The following is a 21140-nucleotide window of genomic DNA, read 5'->3' on the forward strand; positions in this document are numbered from 1 at the left end:
ACTATAAAGAGATTTCCCAGGATGCTCTTTAAATCCATAAAACTCATGGGCTTGTCATATCTAAGAACATGCTCCTTCTCCTGGCCCTGGATGTTTAGCAAGTAGACATATTAAATAAGGCTAAAATTTTTCTTTAGCTTAATTTGCCATAATTTATCTAACCAATAAATTATGGAGAATGGACCCAAGCTCTACAGACTCATATCTAGTGTGGGAACAGAAAACAATATGAAATTAGAAGTATGATTTTCCCCATAAGAAAGAGACCACACTAAATTATAGAGATACTATGAAACAATTTCAGAGGACTTTTATTTGCTCATATTCTATACAATAGGTATAGGTTGCTTTTCTTTAGAGAATTAATGAATAAATACCTGGTGAACTATCAAAGTGGCTAGCTGGATTTGTTAGATGAAATGACCTAATTCTAAAGACTTATTCTGATTCTTTGTTATCCTGATCCTATGCTCCTAAAAGACAAATCCATTCTCAAAGTTGTACTTTCTGTCTGCACTTCTTTTTTTTTTTCTTTTTCTTTTATTATTCATATGTGCATACAAGGCTTGGTTCATTTCTCCCCCCTGCCCCCACCCTCTCCCTTACCACCCACTCCGCCCCCTCCCTCTCCCCCCTACCCCCTCAATACCCAGCAGAAATTATTTTGCCCTTATTTCTAATTTTGTTGTAGAGAGAGTATAAGCAATAATAGGAAGGAACAAGCGTTTTTGCTGGTTGAGATAAGGATAGCTATACAGGGAGTTGACTCACATTGATTTCCTGTGCGTGGGTGTTACCTTCTAGGTTAATTCTTTTTGATCTCACCTTTTCTCTAGTACCTGTTCCCCTTTTCCTATTGGCCTCAGTTGCTTTTAAGGTATCTGCTTTAGTTTCTCTGCGTTAAGGGCAACAAATGCTAGCTAATTTTTTAGGTGTCTTACCTATTCTCACCCTTCCCTTGTGTGCTTTCGCTTTTATCATGTGCTCATAGTCTAATCCCATTGTTGTGTCTGCACTTCTTAAAAAATAAATCCTAACCTTCTGTTTTGTGAGATACCTCCCTAAATGCAGCCAGGAAAACTTTTCTCCTCTCTCTCTTTCTTAATGGCTTGAAAGGAGTGTTTAAAACAAACTTGTAACATTTCTCTTTTCATTCCTCAGGTTTCTCTCTACCTTGTGAACAGTGCCATCAAAGTTATGTGATGTGGGCACCCTGATAACCACCTCCATGTTAAATGCAGTGCTGCCCAGGACTTCAGTTCATGCATGTTTCCACACACACATTAGACATTGCTCTTGTCGGGTACAACTAATGACTGCTTAGTTTACCTGCACATCCCCCATGTCTCCTGTGTCTCACACCTTCAATTGGGATCATTGTCCTGTCTAAAATAAATCCTTTGGAATTTCCTTTGGTGAAGAAATATAATGCTATAAATCACTTTTAAATTACAGTTTATACAGAAATGACCTAGGTTTGCTATAGAAATCTGGAAGATACAAGACAATCCAAAAAGAACAAAACATCTCCAGAATGCTGCCACTGAGCTAGAACCATTTTTCAAAAAGTAAGTGCATTTCTACATTATGTACACACAACAGGAACACACACACACACACACACACACACACATTGAAAACTGCATATAATCACTTCTCAGTAAAACTGGCTATTTTATGATTATTACATTTCTTATCTTTATAATGGGAACATACTGTAAATGCTGGTGTCTCATCTGCCTTTTTCATTTAACAATATATCTTGCCTATTTTTCTCCTGACCATTAATATTTTCCATAAGATCACTTTTTAAAAATGAAACAGTATCATGAGGTAGCCTCATAATTACTAGAGAGTAGATGTGTCAATGTTTGTCCTATTATTACTAATTATACTTCATTCCCATGTAATGGAAAAATTTGCATAGAATATTTTAATATCTTTTAAAATATAAGGGGTGACCTTACAGATGTCAAGACTTGTCCTGGAACACTAGTCTCCTAATAGCCTTGTGGATCACCCTCATACTATTTTGTTCTTTTCTTAAATGTCATCAGAGAGGCCTTCCCTGGCCACCTGCCCCCAGCTCCTGACACCCACCCTCATCTCCCTAACCCTGCTTAATTTTATTCCATAGCACTTTCTAAATCCTGTTATTTTATCTAATAACTTGTTTATTAGTTCATTGTGTGTTTCCTCCTCTTGGCTGTAAGCTTCAATGGAGCAGAGAATTTGGATTATTTCAAACAACTACACATTATTGTGGAACAGTGCATGACACACGGTAAGTAGGTAGATGGTAAATGGTTGAGTGATTCACAAACACATCTAGTGCCAGAGTTAGTTTTAATAAATATTTGTGTCTTTTGTCTATCATGTACAATGTTATGGACTCACAGGGAACCCTCTGGGTTGTGTGGGAGAACACGATCTTGATTCTCTTTTCTGTCTTCAGTCATGGGCATAATAAAATGGCTTTGACTTAAACATAAGGCCAATTTTGTTTCTTTCTCTTCAACATTAGTGACTGTGGGTAGAATTGTGGAGTTGAAAAGGACCCTGAATTTAATTTGGTTTAATTCCTGTGCTTTCCATGATGTAGAAACAGTTACCAAAGAAACTTCAGGAAACCAGTGAGCAAATTAAGGCCAAGCTTAACCCTGTTTTGTAGACAAGGAAACTGAGGCTTAATTAGTGCTTTCCATACTTTTTCACATTATGACATATATGAATAATTATTGAAGAGTGTCAGGCAATTATTGCTTGTGGCTTGTGGTCACAGGCAAATAAACAAGGGGCTCTGGTCACCCCCAGCCTTGGTGCAGTGTACACAGCAGCATGATACCATCTACCTATTGTAAACTCTGGCTCAGAGTGGATGTACTCTTCCCAAGACAGCAAAGGAGATTCAGCCTTGATTTGCACTCAGTAATTCTCAGAACTCTTAACTATGGGGCTTTCAAGCCTGAGACCCATGCTTAGCAGCTGGTAGATTTCCAGGTGCTGGGGGCTAGGAGAAAACAGATTCATCTCTTCTGTTTTACAACCATATCCTGCTCTTCTAACCCAAGAGGAACACCCACCTCTTTCATGAGTATCCCTACTCCCAGATACTCTACTGGAGTAGAGTCAACCTCCAGTGTGACTATATTTGGAAATGGGGCCTCTGAGGAAGTAGTTAAGGTTAAATTGGGTCATGCGGTAGAACCCTGACCCAAAAGATTAATGTCTTTAGTTAGGGACAGCACCTAAGCTAGGGGCATGGTGGTGTTTGCCTGTAGTTTCAGCTGTTCAGAAGCTGGGACAGCAGAATCTCTTGAGCCCAGGAGTTTGAATCCAGCAGCATTAGCAAGACCCTGATTCCAAAACAAACCAAGCAGCAACAGCAGCAGCAGCAGCCACCACCACCATAGCTTAGAAGAGTCACCAGAGAGCTTACTCCCTCTCTCTGTGCACAGCAACCAAGGAAAGACCAAGTGAAGGTATTTCAAGATGGTACCATCTGCAAGACACAGAGCCTTCAATAGAAATGAGATGGGCTAGAATGTTGATCATGGACATCTGGTCTCCAGAGCTGTGAAAAAATAAATTTCTGTTGTTTCAGCCACTCAGTCCATGACATATTTGGTAGGAAAAACTTTGTCTGACTAGGAAAGCCTTGCTAAAGCTACCATAAAAAGTATAATGCTTAACCTGATGTTGCCTCCCATACATGCAGTATCTATATTCAGAATTGAAGGTAACTTCTGAGTTCAATACAAAAATATCAGTGACTATTTGTTTTAATTTTTGGTCATTGACAAAACAAAAAGAGTCTCTTCAAAAAGTAATCACAGTGTACTTTCAGATGCAAAGATGAAGAGATGATTGAGAGGAGACCAGTAAGTTCTCAAATGGCAACCTCTTCTCTGCATGAAAACATGACAAAAAAAATCTCCTCTGTAATTGGGCACCCCCCCACACTCAAAGAGTAGAATGAGGTAGCCAAAAAAATTGATGTTTGCAATACATTACCAAGTTCAAATGCAGATTAAAAATGATTTAAAATATATATAGATGTGCAGAAAAAATATGGGGAGGATATGCATCAAAATGTTTACAATGTTGTACCTGTATGCAAGGATTAGAACTTTCATTTGCTTCATTTTATGTAACTTCTACTTTTTCACAGTGTCCATGGAGTACTTCTGTAATTGTTGAAAGTTAAAGAAATTTAAATGAATCTACCTACTGAATCCAAACCATCCCCCCCCCAATAGAACAACCGTTCAACCTGTGTGAATATTTTGTTCTTTAAGCACCTTTAGCAATCTGACCAGAGGTTTTACATCTTGTCAATATTGTGTTTCACTAATGTTTGTATCTTCTGCTTACTCTCCCATCACCCCTAACCAACTCTCAACTCAAGCAGCCAAAGAAATTTTAGTCATTCTGATAAGACTTTGTTCCTGCTCCACTTTATTTTAAATTAATGAGTTTGCTTCTTACTGTAGTAATAATTGCTACAGAGTTCTCTGGAACCCATACCTGGCTAGCTGTTTAGTTCACAGCCTCTCAATTGCATTCAAGAGGCTGGAAAGAGTTGAGAGAAGATGGCTGGAAGTACTTCAGGGGCCCTGGAGGCGTTGACTTAGGAGGCAGGTTATAGACACACTTGTGAATATGTTAACTCTGCACTGACTAAATCACAAATCTGGTGAAAACAGTCTTCTAGTTTTGGACTAATGTAAACACCAGGAGGATTCCAAAGGGTGAGGAAAACTCCCTTGAGAGGCATGGAGTAGGGTGGGATAGAAAGCCTATGACACAGATTTCTGGGCAGGACAATTTTGCCTAAAAATTAATTTGGGCAAATGGAGGTGAATGAGAGGAGAGGGATTTGGGCTGATGGTGTGATGTGGTAAGTTTAAAAAGAGCTTTTTTGGGTGTGGGTTGGGGGTATTGTTTTGCAATTAGGAATCAGTCTGAAAAATCACATAAAAGATAGGAGTTTAGCATGTAGTGTGAAAAGAAGATGGACTCTTGAGTTCAAGATTTCTGGTTTTTGAATGTTGATTTTCTGTTGACTTTGGCTTGCCAGTACCCTTGTATAAACTTTAGTTTCCCTGTCTAGAATTATAGGGAAACAACTGCTCTGAATTGTGATGAAATCAGTTTAGATAATGTATCTTCAGACCCAAGACCAGGAACGGTACTTTGAATTTGCAAGATGTGGTGACTGTTTAAATGAAGGTGCTGAGGGAAAAAGATTTAAAAAAAAGACAAAGCATTCAGCTAGTCTAATCCACCTGGGTTCAGTTTGGGTTACAACTTGCTGCTTCTGCTTCTAGTTAGGCTAACTGTTCACACATCGAATTTGCAGCTGATATAAGTAGCTGCTGACAGCGCTGGTGAAGGCATCCCTTGAGGTTCACTCTATGGTGTTGCTAGAGCACAGGTTTGGATTTTGTTTTTTAAAGCTTCCCAGGTGGTTTCAGTGTGCAGTCAGGAATCAACACCTGCTGATGTGGTGTAATGAGAATGGGGCACACAGCCTGGAAATGAGAGAACAGGAGTTTTCAGGGCGCAGTGGGTGCTAGGTTGAAGTTTGATAGAAGCAAGAAGTTCTGGTGCTATTGCACTGCAGGGTGATTATAGATAATGATAATGTCCTGTATATTTCAACAAGCTGAAAGAATGTTTTTGCCATAAAGCTGTTGTGTTTGAGGAGATAGGTATGTTTAACCTACTTTAAACAGGATACAATGTATACCTGCATCAAAACATAAATACAATCTTAAGTTTTTTTGTATCAGTTATGGAAACAAAAAGTAAGACTCAGTCACTCTCCCAGACCAAGGCCTCCAATTCCTCTCTTTAGAGATAAATATGTAACAGTTTTTTTTTTTAATACTCCCGGAGAGTTTTGCCCCTTGCTTTTCTTACCACCAAAGCATGGAGATTGTTCCAGAGTCTACTCTCCCTTCATTTTAACAGTCATGTTGTATTCCATAGTATGAGTGTATCAGATTTACTTAAGTTGTTTGCGATCTTTAGGCAGCAAATTTCTTTGTCTACACATTCCCCTCACTTATGTACTTTTGGAGTTCCATGAAAAGACATTGAATGAGCTCGAGTAGTGTGAATACAAGAAAATCGTCAGGAATTTGGGAAAAGATAGATTGTTCTGTAGCCATGAACAAGGATTCATCAGAACTGTTTATTAGGAACATTTTAAATTAATGAGAGTTTATGAGGAGCATTATAAACAAATGGATCAACAATGAAACAGTTTTACAAGTGAACCAGTGGATGTCAACCCTTCTTTCCTGAAATTCAGTCAGTCAGGGATGAGATAATCTAACAAAGCCATCAACTATCCAACCGTCCAAATGCAGTCTCACTGTAGATTTATCAGGCTTCATGTGTGATGTCATCACTCTGGTAATGGGCCAGCCTTGAACTCCAGGCTTTCAAAATAACCTGGCTGAGATCAGCAGTCTGTTCTATGAAAGAAGATGCCTCAGTCACTTACTTCCCTTTTATTTTAATAATCAATAAAGTCAGCTTTGTCTTTTTATTTCACTTATTGTGCAAGTCACTTTTGATACTAGAAGTCCTGTAGAATCATGTCCTGCATATGCATCTCTACACATATATGTCTTACATAAGGATTGCACTATAACTCTCTAGGGTATTTTGCACTTGGAAGTGGATTAAAAGGATTTCAGGGTATTTTGCGATTTTTCACTTAGATTTTGACCTTAACATCTAGTCTCTTCATAAGAGTTGACTCTTAGTCCATCTGGAGTCCATTTTAGAAGTGGGTTTTCTGGATATAAAGACATGAGTATTTTGAAATTTGATAACTGTTTTCCACTGATGCGGTTTACAAGTTTACCAATCTATAGTGAATACAATGCTGTTCTTTCCTTAACTAAAACAGATTTTTTTTAAAAAGGATCTTTCTTGCCTCTACAAAGTGAAAACATATTTTCTTTAGGTTTTGGTTTCACATTTTCCAAATCAGCTTGAGTGTCTGATCTTACACAGAAAAAATTATTTGTTTGTTTGTTTGTTTGTGTGTGTGTGTGTGTGTGTGTGTGTGAATTGGTGGTTTATAGCCTGTGGAAAAAAATTTTTTGAAAATCATGTTCAAGAATGACAATTGCTCCCAATTGTAGTCAGATGCATAAAGAAACTAGAAAACTTGCAGTAATATCCATATTTTTACTATAATTGGTTTATCAATAAATGTGCTATTTGGCCAATTCATTTCAGTTTTAACAGTTCCCTCTTATTTGAGAAAAAAACCCCTCTAAGATTGTTTTAAGATAGGAGAAAATCTTTGGTAGTACTAAGGTTGAGGTGGCTCCCTACCCCCACTTGTATTAAGCCTGGGTAAGGTAAAGTGTTTTTCTATTTTTAAAGAGCAGAGATTGCAGCTTTTGTAGAGGGCACCCCTCTTAGCAGATACCTGGGGAAGATAATTGGCGGGTACCACTGAAGGTCGATGCAAAGCACTGAACATTGCCCACTCTGAAAGACCTAACGACAAGACATAGGCTCAGAGACCTGCAGGAGGTTCAGCTCACAAGTGACCATTTGGGACCATTTCTGTCAATGGCCAATAGCTATTTCCTTCCTTACTGGGGAAGGCATGTAAAAATAGTATTAATAAAATTCTTTGTGTGTTTCTGAGTTTTGCTAGTTTACTTTTTAAAGTTATCAATTATTACTGCTGGCTTATGTAAGGCTTTATAATTACGCCTCTTTGGGAAAGAGAAGCTAACTTTAAATTAGCCTGGAAAAAAAATGTAGACAACAGTTCTGGCCATTACCTTCTGAGGTTAGCTTTACTGTGATCCTCTTATAAGGGGGAGACACTTGAGACCCAGAAAGGATTAAAAGGTATACCAGCTTGTGAAGTAAGAGAAGAACACATTCAGATCTACTGAGTTGAAACCCTGAATCTTTGCACTATAATAACTGTAAATTATGTGTGTAAATATCCAAGACATCATCTCTTCTGCATGCAATATTTAAAAAATATTGACATAAACTCCTGAGAATAAAAATTAATAGCAGAAGGATCATAGGTTATTAATGCAAAACTACAGTTGTGAATTTATTTTGAAAGCTTCTGAAACTAATGCTGTATTTGACAATCAGCACAAACATAGCAGGTGTAGTTTCGATTGCAAAGCTTAGAAAAACTGTCTAAGATGGCCTAATTTGCATTTAGGTATATAGAAAAATTGCTTTAAGATTTATTTTTTATTGTCTGCAATTACCATGTACATATGTGTTGTCTTCTTGTGCAACTTCTGCCTCAGAAATGGAACTGTTTATTTCTTCTTCCAAGAAAACTCACATTGCATGCACCTCCTCTAAGAGCTCAATGCCTATCACCTGATTCCTATTTTTAATTTAGTAAAACTATCATACTAACCATGTCCTCATACCAAAAATTAATTCTGTGCCTTGAAAGGTAAAAATCTATGTGTTCTGTGTGTGACAGTGTTCTTGGCAACCTATTGAACAATTTCTTTCCCCAGGCCATCTTCATAAATTTGATAATTTTGGCAGCCCTAAGGAGCCATTGAACTGAAAACCTGTATGATGCTTGTAATTTCTAAGATTCTGTTTATCACTGATTTAAATTTTCCATTAAGCTGGAGAGCTCAGAAAAAGACAAGCAACACATTTAAAAAATCAGGGACAAAGTAGTTGGCCATGAGATGGTCCAACTCTGAAACACAAGAGTTCCCAAACTTTTTGCAGTTTAGGAAGGTAGAAACTCAACAGTCCTCTAAGGTTATGTTGCCTTTCAGTTAGTTCTAGTGTTATATTATGGTTCTTAATTATTAAGAATACATTCCTTTTCTTAGTTGCATCTATTATTTTGTATCTATATTAATTTTTAAATGAACATTTGCTGAGCTTTGGACCAGAAGACAAATACTGCTATTCACTCAATGAATACTTCCTGATTGCTATAAATCAGCAGCTGAGTTAAGTTCAACAGTGAGCAAAACAGATGCTCATGAGGTTTACAGTAGTGTGGAAGAGAAAAACATTAATGAAATTGTAAATCCTTCCCCAAATCTATAGTTACAATCCATGGTGAGTTCTGAAAAATGAGGTGCCCTGAGAGAATTAGCTCATACGTTTCTCAGGGATAGTTTCCCTGAGCACATTGCTGTTTCCCTGAGATTATTCACTTAGACTTCATAGCAAGTCTCTGATATAGGTGTTCCACCCTCACTTTGAAGATGAGGCAATGGAACCATGGAAGGAGGTGAGAGTGTACTTTGTTCTGTACTTTGGATGTTCAGGTCATAATTAACTGTGAATGAAAGGGAAGTGTTAATGGGTTCATTCATGAACATGGAGTTAGTGCTCTTTAAGATAATCTTATTAGTCATTCTCTCCTTCTGGAAATTTTGTGTCAACCTGTCCCTAAAAAGATAAACAAAAAAGCTGTTATAATAGCTTTAAAAATTATGTGAAATTTACTTCAAGATGTCTGTGAGAAAACCATCTACTCACAAATATTATACACTTGTAATTGAGTGATGCAGTTACTGCATAGTCTATTTGGATGGCTATAATAAAAAACAAGAGATTGGATAGTTTATAAACAGCAGAGATTTCTTTCTCCCAGTTCTGGAAGCTTGGAAGTCCAAGATCAAAAGTACCAGTTGATTCAGCATCTGGTATATATATATATATATATAGTTTTTTTGCACCTTCACTGAGTGGAAGGCGCAAGGCAGATCTCTGTGGCTTATTGTAGAAGGGAGCTAATCTCATTCATTAGTGCTCCATGACCTCGTCACTGCCAGAGGCCCTACCTTCTAATACCATTACCTTGGGGTTGGTATTTCAATATATAAATTGGGTGGGTGGAGCATTCAGACCATAGCACTTCTAATCTGTTATCCAAAGCAGACCATTAGCTTCTTGGATTGGCTTCTTATGCTACTCTTCCCTAGTTAAAAATAACAGAGCTGCTTTCAGTGTGGTCCTCAGGCAGCAGACAGAACACCAGCACCAGTAATATCTGAGACCTTGTTAGAAATAGATTTAGAAAGAAAAGTTCTCAGGCACTGAACCAGTCATGCTAAACCAGAATTGCTGGGGGCAGAGCCTGACAATTTGCATTCTTACAATCACTTCAAGTGATTTGAAGCATGATAAATTTTAATCAGAATTGGTCTAGTGTCGATTCTGGCCTAAAGGTAAATCTTCAACTATAAGATACTTACAATAAGATGGTGCATGCAGAGCAATGAATAAGTATGAGACATTTTTTCTACGAATATAGGGTATGTGAACTGGAAGGAAATAATTGAGATTAGCTGATGTAGCAACTTTCTTTTTTGTTTGAAGAAATTGAAAAGACTATGGCTAACTTAGTGAAGTATGTGCTGATGTTTCTTTTTTGGTATTCATATTGTTTTTTCGACCATCATGTCTACTAAGCTACATAGTCCTCTAGTTTGTGGTCAGTTACTGATAGAATTAGAGGTGGGTCAACAAGCTTACTAAGACAGTCTTATAATTCCTACTTAGAGTTAAAGAAAAGAGCCTTGTGAGAAATCATGCAAATGTTGTCACCTCTATAGGAGAACTCAAGGCCGTTGATGAGGGAGATAAAGTCTTTACAACTGGCTGTTGCAGGGGCTCACTGTGGATTTAAATGTGGATTAGTAGGTTCATAAAAATCACATTCATTTTCCAAAATGTCCCTTTCAATCTTCAGTCCTTTTCTCAATTTCTGAGTTTTCCTCAATCTATTTTTTATGTTTGCTTTCGCCTCCATACGAGCAGATCTGGAAATATAGCTTCTGTTTATTTATTTCGTAGATTTAGAAAACATGCCAGTGTGCCTCTGGGCATGACTACAATATAAACCACAAGCCATAAATAAATGACAGAACAACAAAAACAAAAATAAGTAAATGCTGAAACTCACATGCCTTCATCTTTAATAAACCTTCTTTCCTCTTAGAGGAAACTGAGTCAGGTCCTATATGTATTTCTCATACATGTAGGTATTACACACTATTTTTTTCTTTCAAATAAAAAACGTTGACTTAGTGCCAATAGAGCTGACTAATAGAAAAAATAGTAGCTATTCTAAAGTAATTCTAATGAATGCCTTTAGGTGAGAGAATCTCATTTAAGCTTATCTCTTTACTTATTCTTATTTTCTTCAGTGGGTAATGATATTAATAATAGCCACCATTTGATTTTCACAATGATCTCTTAGAGCATTTGAGGACTTATTGTAAAAATTTCCATAAGTTCCAAACAGGTAAGTAATTGCCTGAGTACCCAGGCATTACGGATTGGGGCCTGAATGGAGCCCAAGTCTGCCTCCTCTAGGTCCTTCAGCACTGTGGAGCATGGCTTGCTCCTTCCTTGCACTCCCAAACCCTCTGGGGCTCCCTTTCATGTCTCACTACTAACCCTTGCTTCTCACCAATGACTTTGGACACAGTCTTGTAGACAAAAACTCTTCCTCCTTTTGATGTCAGAGGTGGCACAATTGTAAGGCAGGCCACATTGCTCTTCCTCATCCTGTTTTACCACCACACCATACTGCAGACCATACCACTGAAATGGGATGGGGAAATCACACCCTATGAGACTTTTCTTTGGAGATTTTTTCTTGAAGTCCTCTCAGTGTGCTCCATGGTCCAGCCTTTGCTTTCCTCATTGCAGATCTGTCCTCTCTTTGTAAGACCAGACCACCTCAACTTGTAACTGACCATCCATTGGCAGGCACCATTTTTAGAAAACCTGACCTTTCCCTCCAGAGGTACCTTTTCCTGAGCCTGAGTATTTCAGGCTGGAATATCCTGTCAAGGGCCTCAGAACTCTTTAAGGTTGTCTCTGGCATTCCAGATTGCCCTGGGAAGAGGGCAAATCAGTTTGCATTCAAGATCTCATAAACACTACCATAGTGTTGGCATGTCTCTGTTTCTTGCATGTCTACAGAAATATTATTCAGTTCTTTCTTTTTTTGTTGTTTTTTATTTGTGTGCCCCTAAAACAATTTTATAAATTTGAAGATTACCTGCACAAATTTTAAAATGTTTCAAGTTTAAATATGCATCTGAATAATATTTCCAGCCCATTGTTAATACTGATACTTAACAATAAAAATCACATCACATTTTAAATGAAGCCAGTGTTTTAATACAGTCATTTGATGTTCACTATTCATTAAAACATGTGAATGAACTTTTTTCCGAGTTAAAAATTATATATATTTATCTTCAACTTTTATTTCCATTGTACTTCCTTCATATAGTTCTATCTTAGTTGTATTATATTTTATTTCTTTTTATACTAACTTTATCATAACTGTTGCAACTAAAACACATATAAATTTAAATACAACTTGAAAAACTTCCATCACCACAAGTCTCAGTTTAGAAACCTCTTTATTTGGTAATTTAAACTTTTTAAGTAATTTAGTAATTCAAAATGTTTATTGATAACCACAGATGAAGACTGACAATGAAGGCCAAAAATCCTAAGCATCAGCCACTCATTCCATGCTTGGGAGTTGCCAAAAGTCACATAGGAATCTGTGATTGAAAATTGTTTTTTATAACCTTTTAGTCAATGATTCAGTTAGGTATCCTTCAATTTTATTATAAACAAAGAAGTGGCTATCACCTGACTTTTGGAATAATGGCAGTCATTTGCTTTTTATACCTACAGCAATATTTTGTGGGCTTGGCTGCATACTCTTGTACACCTGCCAACTATGCATAGGGAATTTCAGATGAGTTAGAGGAAAGCAATCCACTATATCTCCAGTACAGTTGTTTCTTAGGGAGATAAATTTGAGGATAAACTATGTAGAGAAGTAGGGGATCCAGAAATTCATTCCCTTAAAATGTTTCTTGCTGGATCTGTGAGTCCATTGGCTTAAAGATCACCGCTGTAGACAGTAATTGTCGGCTCATTCTCTCTCTGTCTGTCTCTCTCACTCACCCCATTTTTCTTTTCTCCATAAATTTCCTTTAATTAACTCCAGCCTAGTTGTGACACATCCCTTTAGCTCCCCTCCCCCAGCACTCTCTCAGGCTTTCTCCTCTCACACCAGCCAGGAACAGAAGTATGCTGATCACCAAGTTTTAATTAGAAAGAATGGGCTAAGCTTTGAAATGACGCCTTGTAGACACACCTTCCTCCCCAGAGGTGGATATCAGGGAGGTATGGGTTCCCTCAAGGGCCACTGCAAAAGATCTGTATACATGTTAACCCCCTGCTATGATTTGGATGTGGTTTGTCTGCAAGGGTTCCTGAGTTGAGAGTCTGGTCCTCAGTTTGACAATATAGAGGTGCAGAACCTTTAAGAAGAGGAGGATCTCAGGAGATGTGTAGGTCATTGAAATTGTTCCCTCGGGAAAGACTGTGGGGTCACACCCTCTCTAACTTCCTGTTTGGAAATGTGATCTCTTCCTCCCACCTGTGCTCCCAACACTGCCATCATCTTTCATTAGATCCTCCCCAGAGGCCAGACCAAGAGGCTTCCTGATGTTGGACTTAAAACCTCCAGAATTATGAACTTAATAAACCTCTTTTTAAAAAACAAAGTTAAGCAGTCTGAGGTGTTCCATTATAGCAAAGCAAAACCAAACCAAAAACAGGCTAGTATATCTCCCAAACCTGTGAATGTGACATTATTTCATAAAAAGGTCTTTGAAGAGGTAATTAAGTTAAAGATCTTGAAATGAGATCATTCTGTATGTCGTATGTGGGCCCTGAATCCAATAGCAAGTGTCCTCATAAGATTCAGAAGAATAGAAAACACAGGTGCTTTAGGAAGAAGAGACACACAGAGTCATAAATCAAAATCATACATCCAAAGAAGCCAAGAAACATGGAGAGCCATCAGAAATTAGAAGATTCTCCTCAGAGCATCTAGCATGGTGTGAGCAGGCTACATCTTGATTTCAGGCTGATGACCTCCTGAACTTCTGCTGTTTTAAAGTCACCAAGTTTGTGGTAAATTGTTACTGTAGTACTTGGAAACTAATACAGCTGTCTAAAGAAATAACAAAAATAAAGTTTAATAAGCCAATTTTGTCATCAATAAATAATATTAACACTGCCCAAAGAATTTGTAAAGGATTTGCTTTGAGGAACACCAGGAAAAAGCCAAAATACCCATTCAGGATGAGCCAGTTTCTTTTTGGCTATAAACTCCTCACTAGCAGGAGTAGAGGGGCACTTTGGGAAGCTCCTTACATTCTGAGTTATCTGTTCTTTTGAGAGAGTCCTGCTCTGGGTCCAGGGAAGTCACAGTGAGTCATATATTACTTCCCATTGAGTGCCTGGGACCATTTTAGTGAGGAACCTGTCATTTTTATGACTAGATCTGACTACATCCAGGTAGAAGAGGTGAAACACCAGGTAGGATTTGATTTGAGAAGCTAGGTAGCCCAGGAGGCAGAACACTTCACCTACCAAGGCTGTATGAGCTAAAGCTAACCATGAAGAATTCACTCATTTGGGGTCAATACAGGCGCTCTGAACCTGTTTTGAGAGATCTTACACAGCTCTCTTTACTAATTACCATAAAACTATATTATAAAATATAGTGAGTTCTTGTTGCTTGCTGTAGTTATGTTCTATAAAGTTGCCACTAACATTTTTCCTAGTGGAAATCCAGAATTTGGCTCCTGAGAGCCTTGGGGGTCACAGCATTTTCATCCATTGATCAATACATAAACTTATTTTATGTGCATTTCTATTTAAAGACACTTCATTTAATATATATTGCTGATTCATTAACTTTGAACTCACTGCCAACAGCACTATAACTCATGCCCGTGCAAAACTTCTCTATCATGGATTTTTGCCCTAAGATGCATTACAGTCTTGAACTTAGGAACATTGCAGAACATTTCTGCACTATGCATGGGGGACATTTTAAACAGCAAAACACCCACAAAAGAAGGGCCAAAATACAAAAGTTGTGACTCTAAATAGACCATGAAGAAAATGCTCCTTTACAGTACCAAGAGCTGAGACAAGAAGGCAGAGCACAGTTTCCTTCCTGACACCTGTGTGTGTCAGGCAACTCAAACTTTTCATCACTCTCCCTGTTCCTTTGAATGATATGATCATACCACAAATATTGATTGGGGGGACGAATTTGCAAATGTGGAATCTGTTAATAAGGATGACTCTATTTCTTAATGGACTAAGTCAGAGGATGATTGTCACGTTCTCTTTAATTACTTGGGAGTGACTTCGAAAGCTTCATGACCTGAGGAAATTGTTATTTGATCAAAGCACCAATATTTGTGTGTGTGCCATAACAAGGAGTATGCCTGCCAGACTGCAGAGATAACATACCTTAAAATTAGGAGAAGGAAGCAGGAGGGATCTTGTCTGAGTATCTATGAAACAATATCTGGACCAGAAGGCAGAGTTTGCAGTCAGGTGAGAAGGAGCATCAGAGACTGAATGTTCTAGACTATACTTTCAGCTGTTGAGCTGTTATTTGCCCATACTTTTGGCTGCTTGCTGACTAAAGCAGGAGATAGACAAAGGGATATATGCTCACCCATGTTCACACCCAGTTCTTCCTCAACACTGGTCTTATGATGTCCCTTTGGAGGCTGAAGCTGAGCTAAGCTGGGTGTGTTGCCAAAGGTTTCTGCAAATGACACTGACTTTTGCTATCTGGAGAACAAGGAAAGATAGAATCTTTCCAAGATCTGGACGCAGGTCATCTCCATGGAAAAAGTTGACACTTATCATACTACACAGGCTGGGTATCCCTTATCTAAAATGTTTGCAACGGGAAATGTTTTGGATTTGGGAATATTTGCAAGTACATAATGAGATACCTTGGGAATCGGGCCTATCTAAAATGTAAATAACATGTTTTATACATAAACTGTATACATATCCTGAAACTAATTGTATCCAGTATTTTTAGTGCACCTGTGTTTTGACTGTGACCTATCACATTTAATCAGATGTGGATTTTCCCCTTTGTGGTAGCATGTTGGTGCTCAAAAATGTCCAGTTTTGGATTTCTGGATTAGAAATGCTCAACCTATACTGAGAATTGCATCAGGAGAAGATGGAACTGTGGGGGTTCTCCCAGGGAAGTCGTGTGCCAGGGTACCCCCTCTATTCTTTCAGAGGAACAGAATACAAATCACAGCTTTAGTTTCCTCAGTTTGATCCCATGACTCAATTCAATTACTGCAAATGGCTAACAAAACACAGCCTGGCCCAGCAAACTGAAGCTGGCAGAGAAGAGACAGGAGCTCAGTGGTGAAGTCTACCCTGGGCTCCATGCCAGCAGTGCACTGGGAGCTGCTGCACCTTCATTTTCCATAACTGTCCTAAGTTGATTCAAAAAGGGTCTGGTGTCCCTTTAAAGAATGTGCTGGTGATATAAGGGAAGAGGTAGAAAAGAGTAATGGTTATTAAACAGAAAACAGAAGTTTGGGATTAAACTAAAGATAGTCTTCTTTAGTGGTGGTCCAAATAGCCAGTGTGACAAAAATCTATCCTACACTCAATACAGAAGTAGGAATAAATAATCATCCAATTTTCTGCTAGTGTGTCCATGTGCACCAGGGCAAAAGCTGATCATTTAAATAAAACTAGTGGAAATAACATACTGGAGAGAGGAAGGGGAGTCCAAGGGATTATTAATTTCTTCATGAGGAAGCGATAGGTACAAAGAAAGCAAGTAAGGAGTAATTAAATATTTCTGTGCTCACCAATAGGTATAGGCAAGGATAGAACACAAGTTTCCCAGCAACTTAGAGAAAGGATGGATAAATGGGACTACATGAGATTAAGAAGCTTCTGTACAACAAAAGAAATGGTCTCTAAACTGAAGAGACCACCCACAGAATGGGAGAAAACCTTTGCTAGGTATACATCAGACAAAGGACTGATAACCAGAAAAAAAAAAAAAACTAAACTCCCCCAAAATCAATGAACCAATAAAGAAATGGGCAACTGAACTAAACAGAACTTTTTCAAAGAAAAAAGTTCAAAAGACCAAAAAAACACATGAAAAAATGCTCACCATCCCTGGCCATAAAGGAAATGCAAATTAAAACCACACTAAGATTCCACCTCACTCCTGTCAGAATAGCTACATCAAGAACACCATCAACAACAAATGGTGAGGATGTGGGAAAAAGGAACCCTCATACACTGCTGCTGGGAATGTAAGCTAGTGCAACTACTATGGAAAACGATATGGAGGCTTCTTAAACTAAACATTGATCTGCCATATGATCCAGTAATCCCACTCATAAGGATATACCTGAAGGCATGTGACTCAGGTTATTTCAAAGGCACCTGCACATCATGTTTATTGCAGCACCATTCACAATAGCAAAGCTATGGAAACAGCCAATATGCCCCACCGCCAATGAATGGATTAAGAAAATGTGGTATCTATACACAATGGAATTTTACTCAGCCACAAAGTAGAATGAAATTTTGTCATTCACAAGTAAATGGATGGGACTGAAAAACATCATCTTAAGTGAAGTTAGGCTCAGAAGGCCAAAAATTGCATGTTTTCCCTCATATGTGGATTATAGATCTAAAAACAAATGCAGTAATATTATTGGACATGGGTCACACACTAAGCGGAGAATGTGCATGGAAGGAAAATGTAAAGAAACCGAAAACTTGAATGTGGTTGATATGCTAATTGTACAGAAGTGAATATAGTAATCTTAAACTGGCAGAGGCCACTATGGGAAGGGGACTAGGAAGTAGTGAAGAGGTCTATTAGAGATGAGCCAATATGGGTTGCAATACACAAGTGCATGGAAGCAATGCTAGGAATCTCTGTATAGCTATCTTTATCTCAATCTAGCAAAATGCTATGCTTTTCTTATTATCTCTTGTTTTCTCTTCAACAAAATTGGAGAACAAGAGGGCTGAACAGGTTCTGCCTAGAAGTGTGTGTGTGGGAATATTTCTGAGCTCATGATTCATAAAGGTCTTATTCTGTATCCATTTGCAATATTAAGGAATAACTCTACTAGCTTTTGACTTTGAGAAATGGCAGCAGGGACCATTTCTGGTCTTGCTTTTGTGTGTGAACTGTGGTAGAGGATTTATTCTGTTTGTAAGCTGTCACCTTGGAAAAGTGAATGAATCCCATTCTTCTTTTCTCATCTCCTAAAAGAGAAATACTAGCAGTATCTCTTTCCCACAGTGATGGGGAAGAGTTAACTGAATTTGTGTATCTAATGTGCTTAGAAGGTGCCAGACATGTTGTAATCACTCTGTGATTGTTAGATATCATGATTATTACTAGCTCTATCACCCTAGCTACCTCCTTCTTTTGGTTATTTACTCATCCTCCATTCAGATGATGCCCATTTGGTAAGAGTTCCAATTTTCCTGGTCCACATATAAGTTAGGTAGATCTATCTCTGTATGCCTATCATTTTCTTATGAGCCACAGAACTAAAAGAGAAGGGGCCTTGCCTTTGTTGAAAGGTTGGCTGTAAACACCACAAAGGCCAATACACCATCCTCTTAGAGATGCTTTATGAGTCACATTTTATCCATCATTCACATTTTGGAAAAGATCAGCTGCTCCCCATTTACTTAACAAATTAACAGCTATACCACATGAACACCAAACAGGCTTTTTTTTTTTTTGATGAGAAGGTAAAGAAGTCCCAGAGCTACTTTGGATAGCATGAGAGAACATATTGCCATCAAGGTGGGAGCTTGGGGATGTAGAGAGGAATGGAGAAGATAGGAGAGAAAATGGTAAGCAAGGGTGAGGTAGAGCAGGATACAGAGCTCACAGCAGAAATCCGTCCCCCTCCAACTCTTTAAAGAATATTTGATTTCCCGGAGCTTCAAATTAAAGCCAAGAGGCAACAAAAACCGAGAATAAGATAATAGGAAGAAAGAGTAGGGTGCTAGGTGATAAAGACAAGAGACAGAGAGAAGGAAGGTGAGGAGGAGGAAGCCCTGGGAAAAAAATGGAAGAAGTGGGAGGGAGCAGAGAAAGGAGATCTGATTTATACAAAACTTGGCTGTGTTTAACATTTTCCTTTGGGAATTCTAGTTATAGACCCTGGGCTTTCAGAGAAGCTAGGCTTTCCAAAGCCAGCCTGCTTATTTAAAAAGAACATTGTCTTCTGGGCACCAGCGGCTGATGTCTGTAATCCTAGCTACTCAGGAGGCAGAGATCAGAGGGCTAGTGGTTCAAAGTCATCCCAGGCAAATAGTTCTGGAGACCCTATCTGGAACATACCCAACACAAAAAAGGACTGGTGGAGTGGATCAAGAGGTAGAGCGCCTGCCTAGCACGTATGAGATCCTGAGTTCATTAATATTGACTTCAGGGAATCAGAATGGATTTATAAACCTCACTTCCTCTGTGCAATTCATTCTATCAGGAGGAGATACAAGCTGAGGATACACAGCAATTGGTTTGGAATTTGAAAATGATTTTATGACATATGTGTCTATGAGCCTGGGGGACCCTTGTCAAAAGATCTTTCTTTTCTTAATCCTCTCCAGCGGACCAATTTCTCCACTGAGACTTCTAAGGACGTGCTAAGTGGCCACCCTGGGCATGGAGACCCCATCCTTTAAAGCTAGGCTTAGAGACTAGATTTAGGCAGCTGCTGGAATCAGGCATCAGCTTTGGGAAAAGAGTCTGTGGCTCTCTTGGCCCACTTTTAGGTAAATGATTCAGAATCCAGCAGTGAGTAAGCTTTCAACTTAAAGTTGGGAGGGGACAGACGAGAAACATAATTATTGCGGTCCAGCCAGTTGCACGTGTGTGGAAGCTACTCCATCCTTGCTGCTCTGGGGACCCTGCCAGAGAACAAAGAATTCAGTACTTGGGACGACTGCTAACACGCGAGTGCCCGTATAGCCCCAAATTACGTGGAGAATAAAAGTGTCCCATCACACTAGGGGAGGGGGGTGGCAACACCTTTTCCAGCGGACGCCCATGCAGGCAGCGCAGTCCCAGTGAACAGCAGGTGTCACCCTTCTGCTTCCAAACCTCTACCTTCAGGTGCCTCGCACACTCTCCAAACTTGTGTGTTCAGAGCAGCCGCCCCGCGAGGTGGCAGGACCCCTCTGCGGGTGTATAGCACGCTTTTGTGCGATGCGAGTCGCAGCTCAACAGCGCGCTTCCTGAGCAGATGTCGGGGTGATGTGGAGGGCAGCAGGTGCCAGCAGAAGCCAGCGGTGTCCCAGAGAGGGAGGATTGAACTTGCAACAGGACTTTGGGAAGGTGGCATGTGCTTCCAAGTCCTTCCCATTCCCTCCAGTAGTTTTTCCGTGCGCAGAGCTGCGAGGAAGAGACACTGCTTAGGGCTCGGGGTAGAGGCGCTCCATGGCTGAGGTCCCCGCTCCCGCCTGGGTCCCTGCGCGCCTGCAGTACAACGTGCAACTGCGTTTCCTGACGGAGGAGCAGCTCTTCCCGCCAGGGCGACTGTCGCCCCCCAGTCCGAGACCTCTGCTGCTGAAGGTGCACCAGACAGGGGAAGAGGCGGACGTGACAGTTACTGACGGTGAAGTACCCGGGCGACCCGCGCACGTTGAGTCCGGCTGGGAAGTTGCGGCCTTTGTGCGCGCGAGCGCCGGTATAGGAGCACTGGTATGCGTGCCCTGGGCGTGTGCATAAGGCCGTGGGCGTGCGCGCTCGGTGTTCGTGTACAGGGGTGCGTGTGTGCACTCAGCGCGAACAGGGGTGCAGGAGCGTAAGCTCGGTGCACTGGTGTGGGAGCGCTGGTGTGTGCGGAAGGCGCGTGTGGATAGCGGCGCGTTGCGGGTGTGCGCGCCCCGCGCGCGTGTGCAGGAGTGCGTGTGTCCACTCAGCGCCCGTGGTTGGAATTCAGGTGTGTCCGGCCGGCGTGCGCGTGTAGAAGTGATACCCCTGAGTAGGAGTGCACCTCAACAACTTGCTGAAGCTAAAAGGTGGGGCCATTTTGCTTGTGGTGAAAACACATGGATCCAGTTGTGTCTTTATTATGCTCAGAGAATTTTGTAACTTCAGGCTGACTGCTCTGGGAACGAGTTTTGGTCTTAATTTAGAAATGCCAAAACTGAAGTCCCGACAGAAGGCATGTGATTTCCTTGCCTTTATATCCATC

General features: G+C 39.8%; 1 protein-coding gene across 1 annotated transcript in view; it reads left to right on the top strand.

Annotated features, from left to right (window-relative positions):
* The first annotated feature begins 20380 nt into the window (after window positions 1-20380).
* Window positions 20381-21140, top strand: part of LOC109679340 (histone-arginine methyltransferase CARM1-like) — a 290532-nt gene continuing 289772 nt past the window's right edge. Inside the window, exons 1-2 of the mRNA XM_074052181.1 lie at window positions 20381-20630; window positions 20673-20885. Of these exons, the coding sequence (XP_073908282.1) occupies window positions 20381-20630; window positions 20673-20885 (463 nt within the window). The remainder of the gene's footprint in view (window positions 20631-20672; window positions 20886-21140) is intronic.

Source organism: Castor canadensis, chromosome 13 (assembly GCF_047511655.1).
Source record: "Castor canadensis chromosome 13, mCasCan1.hap1v2, whole genome shotgun sequence".
In the NCBI taxonomy this organism is placed as follows: Eukaryota; Metazoa; Chordata; class Mammalia; order Rodentia; family Castoridae; genus Castor; species Castor canadensis.